Raw genomic sequence first — 23,148 nt, forward strand, 5'->3', positions numbered from 1 at the left:
TCATTGCTCTGTATCGATTCCTCCCCCCTTCAAAACAGGGCCCTTGATTTGATAAAAAACCATGAAATCAATGCTCCAAAAATGACACCAATAAGAAATCATTTTGGTAGATTCAGTTGGAGAAACATGCTTATCGACAGGGAGGACAAAAAAAAAAATCAGGAGCGGCACTTCTCAGTGCAGTGCACGGGATTTTATTTTTCTGCTTTTTAATGTGATTCAAGATTTATCAGGCTAACTAAAGAGTTTGCCAGGTTATAAGTTTGTTCTTGGCATTTAGCTTTGCAATTAGCACTATTATTCCTCTGAGAAGCTGCTAGCGTTTTCTGGCACAGTACATTTAAGTGTTGTGTCTCCGCACATATATGCATAAATCTTTAGAGCCCACCTCCAGTAAAAGAAAAAAAAAAGAGAGAAAGGATTGTCTTTCCACAGCTCCATCTTTATTTTTAGAGGCTGGATGTTGATGAGAGAGAAGACAACGCAAGAGGGTGAGAAATAACATCACAAGTGGGGGAAGGAGGGAGAAAGAAAAGTGAAGAGGGAGGCAAGGTGGCCGGGGTGTTGTGTTGGTTCCTCTGTGCTTCAGGAGGCTGCATGTTGGAGAGTCCTTCGTCCGAGAGAGCAGGAGAGAAAAAGGGGACGTAGCCGCACCAACCTTTCACGCGATGGGGGAGCAAGAGGGTGGGTGTGGGGTCTCCGGAGCTGCTTCCCGTATAAAAAGCCAAGCCTGAGAACACGGCACCACAAACTCACCACACACACATACACACGCACACTCACAGTGGCTGCTCTGTATCTCTCATGCTCACCCACTCTCATTATTCTCTCCCTCTCCCTCCCTCTGTCTCGCTCCCTCTGTCTCTCACTCCATTCCTCTGGGCTCTGCATACTTCTTGCTTCTTCTCACAAGTCACATTGTGTTTGTAAGTATGCGCTGAATGTCTCCCTGTGTATGCTTGGGTTTCCTTAAGTCTTTTTCTATGTTTGAGTGACTGCTTGCCTACTTGAGTGTGACTGAGTGGAGCAGTGAGCTGTATTAAGTGTATGTGGGTCTCTGTCTCACCCTCACACACTCGCCGCTCCTCTTGCAACTCTTCCTGGGATCTCCGGATCCCTTTCCTCAGTGACAGGCTCCCCACACTAAACAGGCACCATTTCCGCCCCCGGGAGACCCACGCTGGCTGCGCAGCCCCTTCCCCGACTCAGCATCGGGAGGAAGACCCTGGTGGCGGCTGCTGTGGGGGTTATGCTGGTCTTGGTGCTGGTGGTACTCATCCCTGTGCTTGTCAGCTCCGTGAGTACAGATGCCAGCCACTACGAGATGCTGGGCACCTGTCGTATGGTGTGCGACCCTTACTTAAACAAGGGCACTCCGGCCAGCAGCACCAGCTCCACCGGTCTGCAGGGTGAGGCAGAGGCACTGACTGACCACAGCAATGTTCTTCCACCGTCCACCTTGCAGCAGGGCCCTCAGGGAAAGCCTGGCAGGCCAGGAAAGCCTGGACCGCCTGGACCACCTGGACCACCCGGACCGCCTGGTGAACCGGGGCCACCAGGACCAGCTGGGCCCCCAGGTGACAGAGGGGATCATGGAAGGACTGGGATTTTGGGTCTGGCGGGTAATGGAGCTATCAGCACAGCCACCTACAGCACAGTGCCCCGGGTGGCCTTCTATGCCGGGCTTAAAAACCCCCATGAAGGTTATGAGATCCTAAAGTTTGACGACGTGGTCACCAACCTTGGCAACAACTACGATGGTATTTCGGGCAAGTTCATCTGCAGCATACCGGGTACATACTTCTTCATCTACCATGTGCTGATGAGAGGAGGGGATGGCACAAGCATGTGGGCAGACCTCTGCAAGAACGGTCAGGTGAGTACTTTAAAAAGACTTTTTGACTTTTCCTTTGGCGCTGCCTCTGCAGCGCCCCTGCTTAAAGATCCATGTTTTGCCAGAAGATATCAGAAAGCCCTTAAAATAAAAGGGAAGCATTGTGAAAACAAACGGGGCATCTGTAGTCCGGTTAAAAGCGCACAGCCGTAGCACACATCCACACCGGGAGATGGAAAAAAAAAAAAACAAACAGTGACGGCTCGTTCCAAAGCGTCTTTTCCTGAAGTGATGCGTCCCGAGATATACGCGCGTCCAGATCCAGAAGATGGTACCGGCTGAACGCGCAGAGCAAGTGAACCCTTGATGCCTTTACTCGGAAAACCTTTTGAACATCCGCGCTGTTCCTCTCTCTCTCTTTCGCAGTCCGTTTATCTAAAATTAGTGTAATTGAACGGGAGTTGTGGCAAGTTGCCATTTGTATCGCTTCAGAGCGGGGATGGAAATGAAATGAATGAACACAATTTTTAAGCTTCCAAACGCAAAAAAATAATAATAATTTGGCATCTCTAGTCCTGTATTTACTTTTATTTTATTTGATACATTAATAAGCCATAATAATAATAATTATTATTTTATTGCCGTTATTAGTTTGCGGAGTCACAGTTAATCCTGTGACAAATGAACTTTTGTAAACGCTGCTGCATGAAGGGGAGATAATGCGCCACATCCAGTGTGAAAGCTTAGCGGAGTGCGCTGCGTTACGGCTCCAGCACTCATCCACTTCCAAAGTCGTGTTAAATGCGTTTATGTGATTTATTCTTGTCCTCTTTGATGCTCGGTTTTCTAATATTATTGTGCGCCCTGAAGGGTCCTCTCCAAACGCGCCTGTCAGTACACTTCACAACTTCCAGCTATCCGTCAGATCTTTTTCTCTTCAAAGTGGCGCCAGCACGCGTTTTCGACCGCGGCATGCATGCTGTTTTAACTTTTCGATTGAGAAAGTGTATTTAAAGCACGCGTAAGTTGTAAATATCAGGCTATTTCTATATTAGTACTAGAAACTATAGAAAACCACGGACGTAAAGACAACCGGTAATTTGCTGCAGCCATGTAACCACATGAACCTCATTAAAGACATATTAAAGGAGAGAAATGCTTAGTTCTGACAGTTTCTGGCCAGCATGATATGAAGTTATTAGAAATGACAAATTAAGACGTCTTACTGTATTGCCCTTCCCAAAATGCATTTTTAATGTCCAAATTGATGCTTAACAAGCTCAGATGCACTTTGTTTCTTGTCACATAAAATCACAGTGAATTATGCACACGGAGATGCACTGATGTGATGAGACACACAGCATTCGATCTTTTGCGACACATGAATTATTTAATAAACTGATAAATAAAACACGTTACTTAATCATTTTAGATGGCTGTAATTTACAGAAACGAGTGTTGTCTGTGAAGAAAAAAAAACAAAGTATCAAAAAAAAAAAAAAGAAAAAAGAATTGAGATAAGTCCTGTTATAAACAAAACGGCTCCAGACAGCAGGTTTTGAATCAAAACCTTTTAAGGGCTTATGCTTCTTGGAATATGCTCCAAAGGATGACACACACAGATTTGACACATAAACCTACAGTGGTTTTACTGTGCACAAGCCAAGACCATGACATGTGGAGCTAAAATCAGCGTGAACCTTCAGTCTCACCAAAGGAGCCAAAGGTTAATTCCTTTACCCTCAACTATATGCTCGGTTAGAAATAAAAAAAGAGAGTTACAGCAATCACCTTCTATGTATAATGTCTTACTCAACAGTAATGTTTATGGGTGAGTGTAAAAGCATTGATATATAGAAGGAGGTAAAGAACATATGTGGCCATAAAAACGCCTTCTGCTCCTGCCTCATTCTACCCTCAAGAGGAAGGTGTGGAGGTACTTAAGTTAGCAGCACAGTGTTCATCTCCTGAGACCCGGGTAACGTTTTCAAAGTGGCAACTGCTGCTCTGACTCTGTCCTCCTCTGTCCCAAGCATGCACAGCTAATGCATAAGTGAGCAGACCTCTCACTTTTTTATTAGGTGTTGAGCCTGGTTTAATGGAAGAGCCTCGCGAGTATTACTTTGTGTAAATGACTGTGAATGGTTATAAATATTTTTCCGACTCGTGCTTCACCACTGATGAAGTGCTGAAAGTCGAGCAGAAGCTCCTACGGCCTCGCTGGTGCTTTACTCAGCTCATTAAAGCTGCAAAAAGCTGTTGTGTGAGTGGGGGGGAGGGGGGAGGACGAAGGAGGCTGGGGAATTGCAAACAATACCAGTATTTTATCATCTTTTGGATCCAGCCAAGTGTTGGGAGTTTTAGGGCCTGCGTAGCGACGTTTTCACCTTAGCATGTACTTCTTCCGCTTTTATAGGTCGCCTTCTTTCTTCACAGCTTCCACTTGTGCCTCTGTTCTCTTGGTACAGTGCAACAGAACAATTCGAGCAATTTCCCCCAAACTTTTGCAGTTTTCGGGTCAAACTTGAACATGGCAGTTCACCCCACTTCATTCACTTTGCAACTTTTTTTGTTGTTGTCTTCAATGCTTGTACTTCTGGACTAAGTCTAGAATTTAAAGCTCGCCTTAATGAATCAATGCATTGCTGTAGCGCCTCTTGGCCACATTCTCGGGGACTTGGCAGTGACAATGAAGACAAATTTTAAGTGGAGGGGATAAGAAAGGAGGGCAGAAAAGACACGGTTATTGTGCTATTGTGCCATCTTGTCGATTTAATTGTAATTAAAAAGCTTGAACCAGATCCAGGATGTGTTTGCGCCTCTCCTCTCAGTTCCCTTCTTAATATTGTTATTAATCCGCAAAACCGTTTCAAAGTTAATTAAAAGCAATGACTTCAGCGTTAGTCTCTCAAGAGGACCATAGTGAATAATCACTCTGTCTCCTCCTTTAATAAGCTTCAACGTCCTTCGTGCACATGCCTCTTCCCTTGCAATTACCACTGCAGTCTCCTCCTTATACCTACACACAAACTCCAACACACACCCTCCTGCTTTGCCGCCCCCTTCTAGCCCACTGCCTCGACCCACCCCAGCGGTGTAGTGCCCTCCAACTCTCCTCTATGGTCCACAGATGCTCACTCCTCTTTAGAAGTTTTTATCTTAAAAAAGAAAAAAAAAAAGTTTTGCTCCAAAAATGGGAGCCAGGGAGACGTGGATTGTGACACCTCAAAATCGATTTACTCCAAACATAGCGCCTTTTGTATTGTTCATTGTTCTCAAGTGATGCATTGCTGTGTAGCAGAATGAGTTATAAAGTATGTTGTCTTCCCTCAAACTTTGCTTTTAAGAAAAACTTTTTTTTTTCTTTCCCCTTTTAACCATTAAGCATTGCTTGGCTTTTAGTACAGTCACATGTCATTTCCTTGTCAAACCATTCGTCGCAGACCATCTCCACTCGTAAAGGCGCCTCCGGGAGGTCTTCAGCTCTGATACACATGAACACAGATTGTTTATCCTGTTGCTGCATATCCAGGTGAAACCCACGCGCGCAGTGTTTAGCATCTGGTCACAATTCCAACATTGAACACGGGAGCCGAGCCATCTGGATTGGGTCTGCTGTGTTGAGTGTCAGAAGGATGTTAATAGTAAAACGAGATGTCAGTAAACCCATTAATATGACAAAAGACAGTTTGTCTTTACTTTTCAAACTCAAAGTATCCACACTACAGCAACACTTGATTTGGCTTGATTGATTTTAGCATTCTGGTAATGTTTGGACCTGCGATTCTTCGTTGTGCACTGAGGAGCCTTTGTGTGTTTGCTTGGTGTAACAGAGGCACTCTGTCTGAAAGAGACAAGCGGGGTTTGAGAAAGCCACCCTTAGTCCCTCAGCCTTTTTGCTTGTGGTATTGATCCCCTTATGTGCGAGTGTATGTGTGAGAGTACATGCTTTTCTTTCCTTCCTCTGAGAGACCTGCTTCTTTCCACGATGTGTGTATATCATGGCACTTCTTCTATAATCAGCTTGAGACGTAGCGGAGGCGGACCTTTGGCCTTGATCTTCTGTGTAATTGGACATTGGATTTGACACTCTGCCGAGTGGAACATTAGAGCTGGCCTAATTAGGTGCGAGAGCTATTAAATGAAGATTGGCCAACGTTGTTAGAAAATACCACACAGATTGGAAATGTCAAGATGACATCGGGCTGTCATCTGGAAGCTCGCTGGAGAAAATCTATCATTCTTGGAGAAGATTTAATGTTTCAGAACTGCCCAACATTTCTTCTTGCTATATTTCAATTTCTTCTTAAAATGTTCACATACTGCAAAGTTGCATCTCAATAAATTCACTAGGTTTGAGCTTATTTTGCACAAATTACACCATCAATGCAGTTTGGCATATGAACAATTGATCTGTGGCTCTGGTGAAGTTCTTAACGAGGTCCAGGTTGTTATAATAGCGGCCCTCTGCTCGTCTGCATTGTTGGGTCTGGTGTGTCTCATCTTACAAAATAAACTACTCCATGGATTCTCTCTGGAGTTAATGTCAGGACAGGTTGCAGGGCAATCAAGCACCATAATATTATGGTCATTTGGCAGCATGTGCAGGGGCTCGAAAATGAAATCAGTATCTCCATAAAGCTCGTTAGCAGAGGGAAGTATGAAATATTCTGTAATTTCCTGGTAGAAAGCTGAACTGTCTGATAAAACCCACTGGACCAGCAGATGCAACTCATTCCCAGATCCCCACCACTTGTGGAAACTTCACAATGGTTCTCAAGCGGTTTGGATTCTTCGCTTATCCAATCTTACTACAAAATCTGTGAGGTTGAACTTACTTTAAGTAGGCTGTGATCTTTTTTATTCTTAAGGTGACTTTGCACACTGTCCTGGATACGTCTGTGTGTTGTGCCTCTTGAAAACCATCTTCATCTGCCTCCTACAACTTGTGACTCTCTGCTAGACCTTTGACTGGTCTTTGGTTCACAACCCGGAACCATTTTTAGCACACTTTGTCCTTCCACTCAACTTTTGAGTAACATACAGCACTCTGTTGATAATCTTCTTGTTTACTGAAATGTCTTTTGTGTCTTATCGTCCTCGTAGAAGGTGCCAAAGACTGTCTGCTGTCATGTCATGTTTTTATACAATATTTATGTATTGATAGTCTTTCTTTTTATTTCATCTTATACAATATGATTTATTTAGCTTTAAATAAGATCAGGAAAGGAGAGAATAAAAGTAAAACTGTCTACAATCTGCAATATCTCAGGTTTACTTTATGAATTTGAACTTTTCAGAGGTTTTCTAATTTCAAAAGACACAACCGTACATCTTTTTAAATGAAGAGCCTTCACACCTTGGCAGCACACAGACTCTCCATGCAATCGTTTATGTGAATAGGAAGCTCGTGATATAATGCTAATGTGTATTGTCTCGTGTACAGAGCGAGCCAAAACATACAAACCAAAATAGGCTCGTCTCCTGTGACTGGCTGACTCAAGGATGCAGTGATGTTGACTCACAAAGCTTCTTCATTATAATGAGGGCCATATGGGAGATCGACAAGTGCCCCTGAACCTCTTATGCAAACATATCGCTCTCTGTTTCTCCCCACGCCCCTGACATTTAGATGTCCCCTGAATTCAGGCTTCACTGATACCCGCAATTATCCTCTCCCTCTTAACGGGAAGGCTGCAAGTCAATGACCTAAAATGGCTTCGCTGTCTGCGGCATAACTCAAAGTGCTTAACACCTATTGCCCTCCTCAAATTTAAAACAGCTGAAACTGCCCAGAGAGTATTGGGTGCTATATGAAAAACATACATCATAAGCAACCTGGCAGGATCCCCCCCTTTCGATCCAATTCAGAAACGCTCATTCTCAAATAGTCCTATTTTTATGATCGGTGTGCCTCGGGGCTTTCAAGGAACTAAACTGTAAAAATGGGGCCTTGTGCTGAGGAGTCAGCTCAGACAGTTCAGTGCGGAGTGATCAAGGGTTTGGTGTTGGCGCTGGTGGCAGAAAGCCTCAGTAATTAACTGAGTGGGATGAGTCAGGCACGGGAAAGAAAAGAGGGGCTGGATTGTAGGTCAGAGTTGATGCCCTTTTATCCAGCCCTGTTTTCACTCAGCAGAGCTAGCCGTTCCCATGTGATGCTCATCTTCTGTCTGTTTGTCGGTATCTAGGCGCAAGCGTTCGCGATGTATGCGATAAACTGATGAAATATTGCATCCTTTATATCCTTTCCTGATCTTGCAGTATTAGAATCACTTTAAGCAAGTTTATCAGGAGGGAGAGAGAGAGAGAGAGAGATTTGTGCAGCAATGCTGATTTGTTTTAAAGTAGGCTGCGTATGCAGGTACGAGGTGAACAGCTGGTGGAATTAATTCAGGAGAATTTTTTTTTTTATACTCCCGTCTGACAGATGGCAAATCTCCTGTTACCATTTCATTTTTCTTATCATGTTTTCACTTAGGTTTCCTCCAGCAAATAAACCTGTAACACATGGCGCTTTGTGACACGACAATTCTCTTGCACATCACCGTAGCTACCCGGTCTCATTATTTTAGTGAAATTGCACCCCTTGTGTATTTGTGTAAAACAAGAAACGGAAGAGGGGAAAAATGCTGATGAATGTGTAGCCCGTCTCCGGGTTTTTATCCTTGTTACTATGCGCGTTTGATACGTCTGTGGCTGGGAAATGTTGGATCGGGGCTCAGGAGCGAATAGGCGAAGCCATCTAAGCTGCTATTAGGCATGCGGTTCACGGCTGGAATGTTCAAACACAATTAGACGGCAGCACACTTTGATTTAAGAAGGACCAATAGACTCGTTGATCCAAAATGGAGGCTCAACACCAAGTCAACAAATCCCCCATCAGGAAAGCCACGAGACGCGTCCTTGTCACTGAGACAAAACCCTTTTGTAAGATAACTGCCCCGTCGAGACGTTTTAGACTTCTCAAACAACAAATCAAACATTAAATTATGATGATTTTTACAAGCAGATATATAATTAATGCTTTGTGAAATGCTACACTTAGTGAGCGCAGAGTCTTTTAAGACTGAGGCTGAGTGACATGAATTCTTGCGTGGCACAAACTGCTCGCGTGAGTCCCTTAATTTTTCGCGACTGCGACGTTCACACTTAGACTGCATAAGTTAGAGGAAGTTTAGAGAATCCACAGCTTCCCGTTACAGGCGTGCATTAACTAATAAGCCAAAGCACAGCCTTGGATTTTCGGTCCACAGACGGAATATTATTCAATCAAAGCCATCAGGCTGACGATGTGACGGATGCAAACACGCACGAGCAGCCACAAGGAAGACAACATCGCTGACACCTCATTTGCCATCGCTGAGGCAGGCGCTTGCGGCCTCACGCTTTGTTTGTCCTGTCAAAGTTCCTCTACATATTCTGTGTCAAGGTCATGCAGTGCCAGTCGGCTGTTTGTCCTGCTCATCACAGGCTACATATCGGCCACGCTGCCTGCATATGAACCCAGCGCTCGTCTCCCTAACAAGTTCTCTTCAGCGGCGTGGAGGAAAACAAAAACACACAAAGAAAATAAGAGCTCGGAGAAGAGGCTCTCTTCATCATTATTTCAAAAATAGAGTCTTTATTCATGCATGTGTGTCACTAAAAGCAAAAGGAGGGGATGGGGGGCTGCAGCAGTTAGCCTCCGATGGGCGTGAAAACCATTAGAGCAAACAACAAAATAAAAACAGAAATACTGCCGTGGAAGAGCTTGGATTTTTATGGGATTTCACGTTCACTGAGGTTTTACTTTTTTTTTTTTTTACAACAAAAATAAATAAACCCCCTCCRCCCCCCCAAAAAAAACAAATGTATCTCTTTAAAACCCCATTGAAGAGAATTTCTCAGATATTTGACACAGCTGTGACATTGCCAAGAGGTAGCCGGCTCCTGTGCGCCTACCTGCAAAGCAAATATTTTGAAAAAATTTCATTAAAAATCCCAGCTGACAAATCCTCCAGAGCCATCATCAGCTGCCTCTCCCACGACACTAACCCTCTAATAAGATTGTGTTGACTTTGCACGCTCGTGGCACGCCGTATCATATTAATATGCACCGGACGCCTGCGTCTGAGAGTCACAGTGCGAGGCGTTGTTTGCACATCGATATGAACTGTGCTAGATTTAATCATGTGGATAAACAATAAAATAAAATGACTATTTTCTATATATGACTCCTGCATCTCACAACCTTTCCCAAGACTTGCGCAGTTCGTGTTTCTAAAGTGACGCCTCCGCTTGCTGTCCAGAACCCGCTCTGGAGGAGTCTGAGAACCCTGCAGTGTCTCCAACACAATTTTGTCGCGACTGTTAAGGTTCGATATACAACTAAGCCTTAAGGCTTTCTTGTAAATGTGAACTTTGCAGAGTTTATTAAGAGGAAGGTCAGGGAAAAAAAAAAAGTCCCTGCAATTACATAACTTGCTCAGCAAAGACCCAAAAATGAGCAAATGTCAAACATTCCTTTAAATGTCATTAAATATTTGATTGAAAAAAATGGCAAATGTCCTTTCTCCTTTCAAAGAGTAACAAAAGATCCTTTTTTTAATTTCTTTTTTTTATAAAGAGGGCCTAAAATGGTTTATAGTCAAAAAGCTGATCAAATCCATTCCCTTTCCTAACATTTAGAGAATTTGGCCTGCTCTTATCAAGGTGATACTTGAAGTCCTTCTGGATCTTTTTATACAGTTAGGAACCTTTATGAGCAAGAAAAAGAAAGAAAGAAAGAAAAAAAAGAAACTATTCAAGCTTGAAAGTGTGTGGGAGGGCACTCTGGATGAGGCCAAGCCTTACCAACTCTAAAGTGATCTCATGGCTTTATGTGGCCCCTGTTCTGTTCGTGTGCGTTTGTCTTCGTTGAGAAACTGTTTAAAATGCAGAAAAGGTGTCAGCCGCGCTCCGCGATGACGCATCTTCAACTCAGAGAGCAGGAAGTAAAGCAAAGACCAGCTGAGACTTCCTGAATCTCACAGAGAAACAAGAGTCAGATAACTTGCAAGAAGGCTTTTGTCGGAAACCTGAGAGGGAATATTATCATGAGCAACTAAGATGATAACACAAGTCGCAGAGAGGTGATAAAGCACAGCTGCAAGTGGTACATTTGAAACTCCTGTGTTATGTTTGAAAATCCTACCTGTAACACCTCGTCTCATGGTGGAGGTAACTCTCAGGCTGCGATCGCAGTGTATTCAATTTAAGTGTTTCATATGATGATGAAGATGAAGTGTTATCAAAGCACTTTTGGCTGTGACCTGATTTGTCCAGGCTAAAAATTCAGAGCTACATACACATGGTGTCGCTCCGTAAAACTTTTTTGTCTTTTAAGTAATGGTTCAAGTACAGTTTGAATTTGTGACCTGCGGCAGCCGCCTCTGTGAGTTTCTCGTTGTGTTCCTTAGGAAAAAAAGAGCGTTAGCAGACTCCCTCATGGTTTTTCCACTTTAAAGGCAACCGTTTTAACGCCGGTGCCAATTTACAAGGCTGCAGTAACTGTGTGCTCTTATTTGACAACTAAACAAACCAGTGGCTGCTGAGTTTATGCAAGCAAATCTTTGTCTTTGCTATTTTAATAAGTACTTTTGACGCCTCTGCACATCCTCTGCACATATTAATGTTCTAGCTGCAGTAAAAAAAAAAAAAAACTGGAGAAGATTAGCTTAAAGCTCTTTGCATCGACAAAGAAAGGTCAAAAGTGAAATATGTTAGTATCCTATATAAGCCTTTCTGAAACAGACTTGAGCAAAAATACAATTAAAAAGGGAACTAGATGGAATTGATTTCAGGTTTTTTTTCTTACTTTAAGATGAACCTACTGTGGATTTATTCATTTAACACAAATCACTTTTATTTGTCAATTCAACTGCTATTTTAACTTCGTAAGCAGACCAACTCAGTATTAGGAATCCTCCATGACCTCAGCTGGTCCAGTTGCTCTCCCCCAAACCCATTTGAGGAACTTTGCACTCCAACACCAGAATTCCCAATAATGAGCTTCAAAAAAACAAAAACAAAACTATTGATCTCAATTTTGCCTTACTGGACAACGTGACTAATAGGCTTGTTTACCCACTGACTACATCGAATGATGCACAATGCTTTACCTTTTTCCCTCTCTGGAGAAAATAATGATCTTTTTATTCAATTCTGCTCCATTTAGTAGCAAATGTTGCAGCTCTCTTAGTTAGTAGCTGTATAAAAGCCCTGAGATGTAGATCAGGCAGCAAGTGGAGATTGTGAGAATCAGTGCTGTGCATGAACGGGTTCATGAGTAGAGCAAAGGCCTTTGGAGAACTTTGATGCAAATTTCTATATGATAACCTTAGACTGGTAACTCTAAACAGAGCTCTATTTGGGATTGAGCTAAGCTTAAAATATTTTTGACAAACTTTAACTTTTTATTATTATTATTATTTTTACAGAAAATATCTAAAGTTGAGAGCTTTGGGTGAACACATTTGTTGTTTTAATGTATGTTTTCCTCAACTTTTAATTTGACTATTGAGTTATTAGATGTGGGCATTCAGCATTAGCTATTAAAATAAATCATTTGGAGGAAAAAGTGAAGACACAATGGACATGGCGCCTGGTATTTTGCACACGTGGTCAGGGGTCCTGCTGCAGATGGTGGAGCCACAGCCGACTGGCTTTTAATCTTACAGTGTCTTAGCTTACCAGTCATGTGGTTACTAGAAAGTTTTTTCTAAGTTACAGAAGTGCAGCAGGGAGTTCTGAAATAAAAGATGTTTCCTCCTGCTCTGGTGTAACAGTGGAGCTAAGCCGTTTCCTGCATTGAGGCTTTTATCTTTCATCCTCAACAAAAGGATCTGAAACATTTTATTTTTTATTTTTTTATGGAAACAGGAACAATGTCTTCTGTTAGCGTGTYCGTCCACTTTCTATGCCAGCTTATCCTTACACGGCGCATCTCCAGTGGTCACTGGGAGAGAGAGGAGATACATAGGAGATCGCTGGAGAAGTTGCCAACACAGAAACACACAAGGCAAACAGGCATGCAAACACACACACATGCACATATATAGTACCTAAGGGAAACTTAGAGTAACCGAACAGATTTAACCAAATAGTTAATTTTGTTTTTCTTCTTTTTTTTTTTTTTGACTGTGGGAGGAGAAATCCCACACATGCCTGGGAGAATGTTATTACACTTATTGTGAAAAGACCATTGGCTAAGAATTGAACCTAAGACCTTCTTGCTGCAAGGTACATTTGTCCAAATCCACAACCCTGGAGCCCTCTGGTTAACTTTAAAACTTTTAATAATTAAATAAAGAGCAAACAGACTACAAGATAAATTAGCTAAAAAAAATCAATCTATCTATCTATCTATCTATCTATCTATCTATCTATCTATCTATCTATCTATCTATCTATCTATCTATCTATCTATCTATCTATCTATCTATCNTCTATCTATCTATCTATCTATCTATCTATCTATCTATCTATCTATCTATCTATCTATCTATCTATCTATCTATCTATCTATCTATCTATCTATCTGCTTTCTTTTAAAGTGAAGTTCTTTTCTGCGGACTTTAATTCTTTTTTCCCATCTGTTTAATGTTCGTTGCTCATCCTGTACAGAATTACTTTTATAGTTGTATTACTGAATATGAATTGAGTCTGGCCCTCTTGAAAAGTCCCCTGAGATGGCATTTGTTGTGTTTTGTGATAAACTAACTTGAATTAAATTGAATCAAATGGTGCTTGATCACAAGAGGGAAGAACATAAAAACAGTGGTTTAACTGGAGCAAGAAAAAAAAAGAAAAAATTGTAGCAACTTGACAGATACCCATGATCAGCATCACATTTTATTTAATCTTCTACTTTATGTAACTAAAACATGAAAATATATCAGGGAGACCAGCTTTTACGTGAGTTTGACCTCATTGTATTATCATTTATGAAAGAAAATTGAAATGATGCAAATTTGCTGACAACAGCAGCTTGTGAATAGACAATGATGTAATGACAAAGTGTAATTTGAAAATTATTACAGACTTTGTTTTAGGAAATTTATAAATGAACAATAACTACTTAACAAGGTGGAACGGTTTAGGTGATTATGTATGAACATAAATGAATTCTGCTTTAACTGAACTAATTTGAACTGAACTCAATTAGTTCAATTATTTGAACTGAATTGAACTAGTTCTTGGTAAATGTGAGCTGTCATTACCAGAAATCTTAGAAAGAAGATGAGATACATTTTATAGTCTAAGGAAAGTTCTTTTGCAGCAGAAGTGCAGTGGCCACACACACAATAAGATTAAGACATAAACATTGGTAATACACAGAATCTGTAGTTCATGTCTGGTTTAAGTGTGGACTCTGCTGTACTGCACGATTAGTTATTGGTCAATTAATATAGAGGAACACAGAAACAAGCAGATGTATCTCTCTCTTCTGCTGTCGTCAAAAACAGTCAAAGTGACAAAAATCAGTGTGAAATGCAGTTTAATAAAGCTCTAAATGTCTTTAATTTGACAGTTTGTGAAGCGCAGGCAGTGACTCTGCCAGGTCTGCACTGTAAGCACATCCACATCTTACTTGTTCCAGAAGTTTATTGCCTTCAGTCTGGTTTTCATTATATATTGATATTAAGCTGGACTGAGATCAAGTGGCAGTGTTGCACTGCAGAATGTAATTGATTATCTATATCTGTCCTTTAGCAAACATTTCCATTGTCCAAGAGGAATAAAGTAAGGCACAGAATGTGTTTTTCCTCTAATTGGCACAAACAACTACAGAAAATTAGAATTCTGTGAAGATCTTTTTGGTTTACGTTCAACTCAATTTAAAGTTTATTTGCAAGATTAGCTTTGTTTAACAGCACTGGCATATGAGATAAATCCAATTTTAAGTTCTCTAATTTTAAAAAGAAAGCGGTAACAGAACTGTGTTATCTAGCAGTTATAAGTTAGAGAACCATATTGACCTAATGCTGTACACTCCCTCTGACCCTCCAGCCTTATATAAAATCCTCAGCTGTCATTTCGAAAATCTACCAGCAGTTTTCATTTGTACCACTTATACACACGAACCACGCATGTGGAAAATTAAGCTGATGTTTTCGAACTTGAGTGGCACCGAAACTTCCTCTCAAGAGAGACACCGAGTGTTTGTAGTGGAGCTCTTAATTACCCAGGACAGGATACTGGGAAGCTGCGACGAATGCCCTGTAGTCAGACTCACACATTCACTGTCACAGAAATACACTCTGTGAGCAAACACAGACGGAAAAATACTTCTCTTTTACTTATTTATTAGGCAGATCAGTCCCATGGGTCTTGTCAGTTGTTACCAGACACTCCTACTTTTCTTGAAAGAGATCTCCTGTTATTGATAGTTTGCCTCTTTTTTTTTTTTGTACTTTTGAATGATTTCTATCGTAAAACCTTGTGAGTGTGCCTCGCTGTGGAGCTTCTGAGACTTTTTGTTCTATGGACCTTTTGTTCCAAGGTGAAACCTTAGTATTTTTTCGCTCCTTGTTTTTTTTTCTTTTCTTTATGAAAGACCACTGGCTCAATTGAAACCATAAATCTGCTTGACAGAAAGGCCCGAGGTTTGACTGTCCCTCTTGTAGGTCCTGTGGGTTAAATGTCAGCTCTGTCCAGTAATTCTTTTAACTTCAGACTTTAAAACTTTTCAAGAAGCAACCACATATAGAGCTTTACTTATTTTTGTCACACTTTTAGGCCCAGTTATTTGATTACAAGAGTAATCAACTGCATTACTCTTGCAACCTAGAATATTCACGATCTTCTAGGTTGATTTTAACAATCACTTAAATACTGTATGTAATCTCTGCCTGTTATAAACTGGCTTCCTTTAATTTGTAAATGATCATGCATAAAACTTGTTTAAACATTGTTTCTGAAATTACATTCATGCACAACAAATGAGAAAACTTTAAAATCATTATTTATGTATTTATTTCTCTAAGCTTCTAATTCAAATTACAGTTTATTTAGTTGAAAAACTGCAAATCCACAACAAATGTCCAAACAAAGCACCAACAGGAAAAGAAGTCTAATACCTACATTTTAAATTTAGCCAACCTTTTCTTGTCAAATATGGATTTAAATGTTCAAAATGTTATTTATGTTTACCCACATGGTGCAAGTTCAAATTTGTGGCTAATATTGAATGTTTTCAAAGGTGGAATGAAAAGATAATTTTTGCAGCAGGTATCTAAACGTATCAGTAAAATTTGTGATTTAAATTTTAGAAAGTAAGGACAAAAAATATATAAATATTCATTATTCAAGACATTATTTATCACATTTAAAGAGTTCCTGCTTGTATGTGCTTTGCAAAATTATTCGCATCAATGTAACTTTTTCACATTTTATCAATGGCAAAAAAAAGCTGGTATTTTATCGATGCTTCATGTCATAGCACAAAGTCGTGCATAATTGTTAAGTGGCAGGAAAATGTTTTCTAATATCAGAGGTATATATCTGAAAAGTGTGGTGTGCATTTTTATTTACACACCCGTCCTAAATTAAATCAGTCAATAGAACAAAATATTTGGAGCTGCAATTACAAAAAAAAGGTTGTTTTACAACATGATTTTTTTATATTTTCATTTGTGAAGATAGTTTTAAAAACATGCATCCTTCTTCCATTTGACAGTCTTCTTTGCCTATTATAACATCCTGATAAAATACACCGAAGTTTGTGGGTGTAATGTCATAAAATAATAGGGAGTGAATATTTATGCAAAGTATTTTGCAAGATAATTTAGCTTCAATAGACAGATTTTAATAAGATGTGACATTATTTGTATAAAGCCTATGCTCGTTTTGCTGAGTGTAGTACTTTTAATTTATTTTAGGGAAGCGTGTAAACTTTGATATTTCCCTGAAGCCTCTTCTGTTTTTATTATATCAAACTCAGGGTAATGAAACTGCAGATAACAACAGGCTTTTGTTGTAAAATATTATTTGGTCATCTATTTTCATTCAAACTGCAGAATGTTGTTACACGTTTATATCATTCTGGCAACATAACAATTATATACGATCCTCCAATCCTCCATGTCCACTTCCTTTAACTGTGTGTGTGTGTTTGCAATAGCCTCTAATTTGGATGTATCGCTGTGGCTCTACTCTAATTACATATTTTCGCTTTTTTCAATGAACAAGAGGGCAAAAATTATATGGATTTAAACATTTAAATCTCTCYATCCATCTATATCTCCTCGTATCTTTCTATAAATGGTACCTTAACTATCTTTCACAAGAATGTCCTGTCTAAGCCAGGTGTTGTGGTTCAGTTTTAAAATTGAGATTAACTCCAAATTTGGTATCTAGCTGTCTGAAAAGGAAGATAGACTGACAACTGATTCTGAACATATGCTGTGTGAAATGAGCTATATATGTACATATGGTGTAACTAACAAGACTATCTATTTCTCTTCATATTCCCCCCTCCACACCTCCATTCCTACAGGTTCGTGCCAGTGCCATTGCCCAAGACGCTGACCAGAACTATGACTACGCCTCAAACAGTGTCATCCTCCATCTGGACGCAGGCGATGAGGTGTACATCAAACTAGACGGAGGCAAAGCCCACGGCGGCAACAACAATAAGTACAGCACCTTCTCTGGCTTCATCCTCTACGCAGACTGAGAACAAACAGACACAGAGACTGTCAAAGCGGAAGATACTCAGAGAGAGTTTCATGACAAAAGGGGGGTAAAAAAAAAAGGGGGGGGAGGCTTTGTGTGTGTTAAAAAAAGCCAGAATGCTTTCTAGTTTTCCTAATTCTCTCCATCATCGCAGTCACCTCTGCTTCATATCCATCAGCCAAGACATCCAGGCTCCCGCGGCCAAGCCGGGATGGAAAGCTCCCCGAGGACACACCGAGACCAGCTAGCAGGTGGCGTGGGATGCTAGATGGGCTGGTTTTCCGCACCCCTTGCCACATTACCGATGTGTCAGAAGCTCCTCACTTACAGTGTCTCTCCTCTTTAGCCCTGCTCCATTGCACTGAGATATCAACAGAAACRACAACCCTGCAAAAGTGGATGATTTTCACCTCTTTACTCCACAGCGGCAGTCAGCCGTCCCTTCAGAGGACTGGACTGGCTGGAACTTGTAGTGTTGTTCCGTGCAAATTAACCTAGATTGTGTTTTTATTTTTGTTGATATGCATACTATTCTGCACAAAAGAGATTTAGAAAACAAACAAACAAAAAAAAAAGGAATATATTTGTCCCTTGTGAAGATATCCTGTTTGAATGAGAGATGTTCTTTGTGATGCATATAAGAGATCTAACAGCTGGAAAAAGAAATATTTAAATGAAGACTTTAAGTATTTTATTGCAGTGGGTGTTTTTCCTTCATCATTGGGTATCTACTGTATGTTTTATTCATGTGGAGAATAATTATACATTCTGCACTTCCAATATATATATATGGAAAAGGTAACATCTCGTATAGATAATGCCCCCTCACACTGTTTCTTGCACTGTCACACAATGTCCTGCTTCTCTTTGGATTAAAGCAGACTTTAAATAATCCTTTCATTGTTCTGGCTTCGTGTTGATGCTCCAATTGGCACAACAAGCCATGTGAAGAAGTTAAATCTTGAGATTCAGGGGTCGCATAGCACTGATCCCTCCCTCTTCTGTGCCGTGCTGATCTCTGAGCTTTCTTAGGCAGCAAAAAAAAAAAMAAAAAAAAAAGAGAGAGAAAGAAGAAAAAAAAAATCTGGCTTTTGATGCAGAGGGCAGAAGGGAGAGTCCACCAGATGGGGTGGTAAAAGAAGGCGCTGGAGCAGTGTAACAGTGAGTGCGTAATTTTTCTGTTTCAGTGTTTTTCGCTGGATGTCATCCATTCATTTGCAGCATATACACTGACACAAAGGCATTATGGTGAGATCTGTTCAACATAGTGGCCGGACAGCTTGCGTGAGAATGAAACTGATTGGATGGGTGAATTTGCCTCTCATGACTGCACGCCTGAGTGCGTGTTCAATGTGTGTGTGTGTGTGTGTATGAAAGGAGTACATGTGCATATCAGTGCGTGTTTGCCTTTTAACATGTGCCGCGCCACAACTACTTCAATTTTTTTATTTTTTTTTTCCCCAGACTTGCAGTATTCTGTGCAACAACCAATGACAGATATTTAACTCAGCAGCCAATGAGATTGTGCTCTGTAGGGTGGAGCCTCTATAGATGCGGAGACAAGAACAAACAGCTTGTAATTGAAATCTATGACTTGTTTATCTTATCTTTTGGAACTGTTGAATACATTTAAATAATAAATGGGATTTTTTTTTTTGAGTGACTTGTCTCAAGAGAGTTCTTGAATCCCAAATACACTAATTAGGGAAAATGATTTTCAAAGGATCTCATTCACTCTGCGAGACTAACTAGCTAAAGCAAACATTATGACTGGAAAATTGTGTTTTCTTGTTCTGTGTAAGCACCGCATCTTAATAATGGACGCACAGAGCAAACAATAATAATAAAAAAAGATCCCATCTCCAGATCCCTCGTCTATCTCTTGCCTCAAAGGAGGGAAGTATATTTAGGGTGAGGGGCATCAGGGGAGAGATGTTTCTGTTTATCCAACCCAAAATTATTCCTGGAGCTTTCCCACTTGTGGAAATAAAGGTGCACTTGGAGATAATGACCTTCCAACTATAGCAACAGCAAGTAGTGGAGTTTAAAAAAAAACAACAACAAAAAAAAAACTCGTCTTTGAATGGAAATGAGTCCCTAAGAGAAAGCAGGCTATTCCTCAGTTGGCAATCACAGTGTCTTTTAACAGATTCCCACCGACAGAGGCAAGATATACCCAGTGAGAAAGTGAGGACGGAGGAGAATATACGGAGGGAAGAAAGATAGGCGAGGAGCAGAATATAGTTTGACAAAGACAGATGGAAATGTGAGAGAAAGAGTGGGCTATAGAGGGAGGTAATGGGGAGGGAATGGATGGTGGAGGAGGAGGGCAAAGTGAAATCTAAGGAAGACAGACAGACAGCGAGGCATGCTGGTGCCGATTTGGGGTGACGAGGGAGGAGTGCCGGATTGTTTTCAGGGTAGACTGATTCCCTATCGGGACTTTGTAAGGTGTCAGGAGAGATTAGTGAGCGTGAAGCTGGAGGGGAGAGGTTGCGATAGCTTTAGATTGGACAAGTGTCAAGGACTGGACATTCCTCAGACCTGCCAGGAATGGGATGTGACACTGCTTGCCCTACCTTGATCCTTAGAGAATCATTCAACAAGTTCATCACTTAAACAACAGTGAGAATTAACTGTATGCACTTTCACAGTGTAATTGGTGGCTACCAGCACTGTAGAACTATCCAAAATCTGACTATTTTCTGTATCTTTCCATTTATTCATTTTTTGAGGCTTTTTGCTAAAATAATATCACCCAGAAGGAAGCATGTTAACATACCTGACAAGTTCAGTGCACCATTTTACTCCTTCTCAGTTAATGCATTGTTGTCCTGAAACAGTATGTTTCACGAGAATCTAAGACAATTTGTTTTACATCTTCACAACACTTTACTTCTTTCGCGTACTTGATTTTATTTTTCTTACGCAATACAAATTTATTAAAAATACACATAAGTATTTATAGTTTTTGCTCTGTTTTTCAAATGAATTTGTATTTTAAAGCAGTATTTTAAATTTTCTTCACTTTGCCTTTTAGTGAGAGTGAGTGTCGATTTATTAAATAAGTGAAGAGTTGTGGATACCTTTCAGATACACTGTACATGTGTATCTGTGCATCAAAGTAACTCTTTTGTCCACTCAGCTAAATCAGCAAAGTATGCCTTCAGTTCTTACCAAACACCAATCACAGGGTCTTTATTATTTCTGGATGGAAATGTAATATTTTTTGTCATTGCTATTATAAAATACAAACAGAATTCATAATGGAATAAAATCAGCTTAAATTGAGTGATAATGTGTTGTGTATTAATCAGTGATTTGGTTTATGGAGAGCAATTAGATCACCAGAAATGTGATACATCTTTCTTTGGTTTTCTTGTATTTTTTGTAGTTAATGATGTCCAGGTAGTGTACTAAATGAAAACTGCATGCTCTGAAATTGCTTGTTTGGCACTGGAAATCAGATTTGCACAGTTTAAACAAAGAAATTTGGGATTTGCAACAATCTTAAAACATAATCAAAATAAAGTTCCAGGCACATAATCAGGTAGACAATTACCTCACAGATGATTCACTTGTGTCTCTTTTCTCCTGTTTCTAAATCAGTCCTCGATTTATTTGCAGTAGATAACACCACAGCTTCTGAACCATCTTAGAAATATTTTCACAGCTTTATTCAGCCCTTTGAGTATACACCCGACCAGTTGTTAATTGTTTGCCTGTTATGAAGAGCTAACTTATTCTCTGAAGTTTTCAATGCCAGCACATCAACATGAAATAAAAATGGATCCAGGTGCGATGAATGTTGCTAACCTTACCCTTTTAGATTAAGCACTGTTGAGGAGACGAGTTTAACAGCTGAAGACGAGCATTCTGATTGGCTAAGCTCACGTGATGCGTTACTTTCACAAAAAAAGGAGATGTGATTGTAAATGTTTACCATCTGAAATACCCTCAGCTTGTCCTTTCAGTAGTTTTTGCAAAGTATTCAAACATAAAACTATATTTTGATATTTTAATACGAGGTACGCAGTGCAACGAATGCTAATGTTCCAATGTGGGTCTAACGCTGATAATGCATTTTTTATATCTGCTTTGTTCTTTGTCTTTGCAGTTTTCTTTTGCTCCTTATGTAAACATCCTAGCATTGTGATGTCTGTGCAAATTTACCTCTACTTTTTATAAGTTGACCTTTTAAAAACATATTTCTCTTATTGTGCACTACCTTTAACTCTGTATGACAAATATAAAGGTTAGGATTGTGGGCAACTTTTAGTAGACTAGACTCCTCTGGATCTAGAGCCCCCAACACATGCACAAGCGTACATGCATAACTGCACACACACACAAGCCTCTGTATAATATAGTCACACATTAAACGCTGCCACTCTTGCTCTGTTTGCTCCTACCGCCGCACATGATTCTCTTTGTCAGTTTGGGCTGCAGCTGAGGAAGAAGCCTTTACCAGTTGTCCCTGGATGGTCGGAAGCTGCCAGCCCAGGTGTACTCTGCAGTCACTCGCTGAGCTGGGGATGTTGGCTGAGCTGAGCTGGCCAAACTCTTATCTGCAGGCCCACACCGAGTCAGTGTTGCAGAGTGACCACAACTCCCTGCTCCACTGGCCCACCGCTTGTGTGAAACTGCAGCAAAGTAAACTTGCTGCAGTTTCACAAACCTGAAACTTCGGACTGTTCTTTTGCCGGTTTGGTAGAACGGCATCTGCTAGCGTGTCATACTCGTGTTCATAGACTCCTGGTGAGAGCATGATTGTTCTGTAAGTAGACAGAGACAGGATGCAGGTGCTGCTAATGTTAAACCCTTTCTCCATTTCCTTTTTCCTCATAGTCAAAGTACTAAGCTATCTTCAAATGTTATGGTCTGAATCTCCAGGTAACTGGCTGTAAAGACAGATATATAAAAAAAAGCAAAAACAAACATCCAGCATTCCTTTTTTTCCCCTTCAGCGAGCTGAGTGCATTAGTGACCTTTTAAAGTGCAGCTTCCCTAGTGCTTCACACACATCCCAAAGAGAAATCAACTACTAATAGGGCTAAAAAGCTGACACACTTTAAACAAAGATCAAACCATTTTTTTTTTTTGCTATGAGGCAGCACTTGGTACATTAATGGTATTCAGTTATACAGACAAGACTAACAGACATATTAGCAGGCAAACAGAGGCCAATTGTGTGAAAGAATAATGGTGTTCTTTAACACACATCTCAGAGTGCCACATTCATTTCTGTTTGGCAATTTTCACAATGCTGTTGTCCCATTTCATCATCCGCAGCCGTTTGCATTAATGCACTTCATATTTTATTTGTTGTACATTTGGGAAATAAAATGCAGACAGTGAAAAATAACAGTTTCACAGACGGAAAAAGAAGAGATGCTGTGAATGCAATAGTACGAAACAGACTAAATTCGCAGCTTGGTGAGAGGAAAAGACGTGCCTGCGAAATAAATTCATAATGTCTAACTCACAGTATTGGATGTATTTGCCGTCTTCATCTAACAAAATGACCTTACCGGGTGAAGCCGTGGGAAGCAGAAAGCTCACACCATATGACTCTAATTGCAGCAAGTCTATGTGTGCATACATGTGTGCAAGTGAGC

At 40.5% G+C, this 23,148-nt stretch overlaps 1 protein-coding gene across 1 annotated transcript; it reads left to right on the forward strand.

The window, feature by feature from the left end:
* Window positions 1-442: 442 nt before the first annotated feature.
* On the forward strand, window positions 443-19,193 carry c1ql1l2 (complement component 1, q subcomponent-like 1-like 2). The gene is made up of 2 exons (XM_008417042.2): window positions 443-1,876; window positions 17,352-19,193. Exons 1-2 carry the CDS (start codon window positions 1,250-1,252, stop codon window positions 17,529-17,531), a joined length of 807 nt encoding a protein of 268 aa, XP_008415264.1. The 5' UTR covers window positions 443-1,249; the 3' UTR covers window positions 17,532-19,193.
* Window positions 19,194-23,148: the final 3,955 nt, after the last annotated feature.

This window comes from Poecilia reticulata, linkage group LG8, assembly GCF_000633615.1.
Source record: "Poecilia reticulata strain Guanapo linkage group LG8, Guppy_female_1.0+MT, whole genome shotgun sequence".
Taxonomy (NCBI): domain Eukaryota; kingdom Metazoa; phylum Chordata; class Actinopteri; order Cyprinodontiformes; family Poeciliidae; genus Poecilia; species Poecilia reticulata.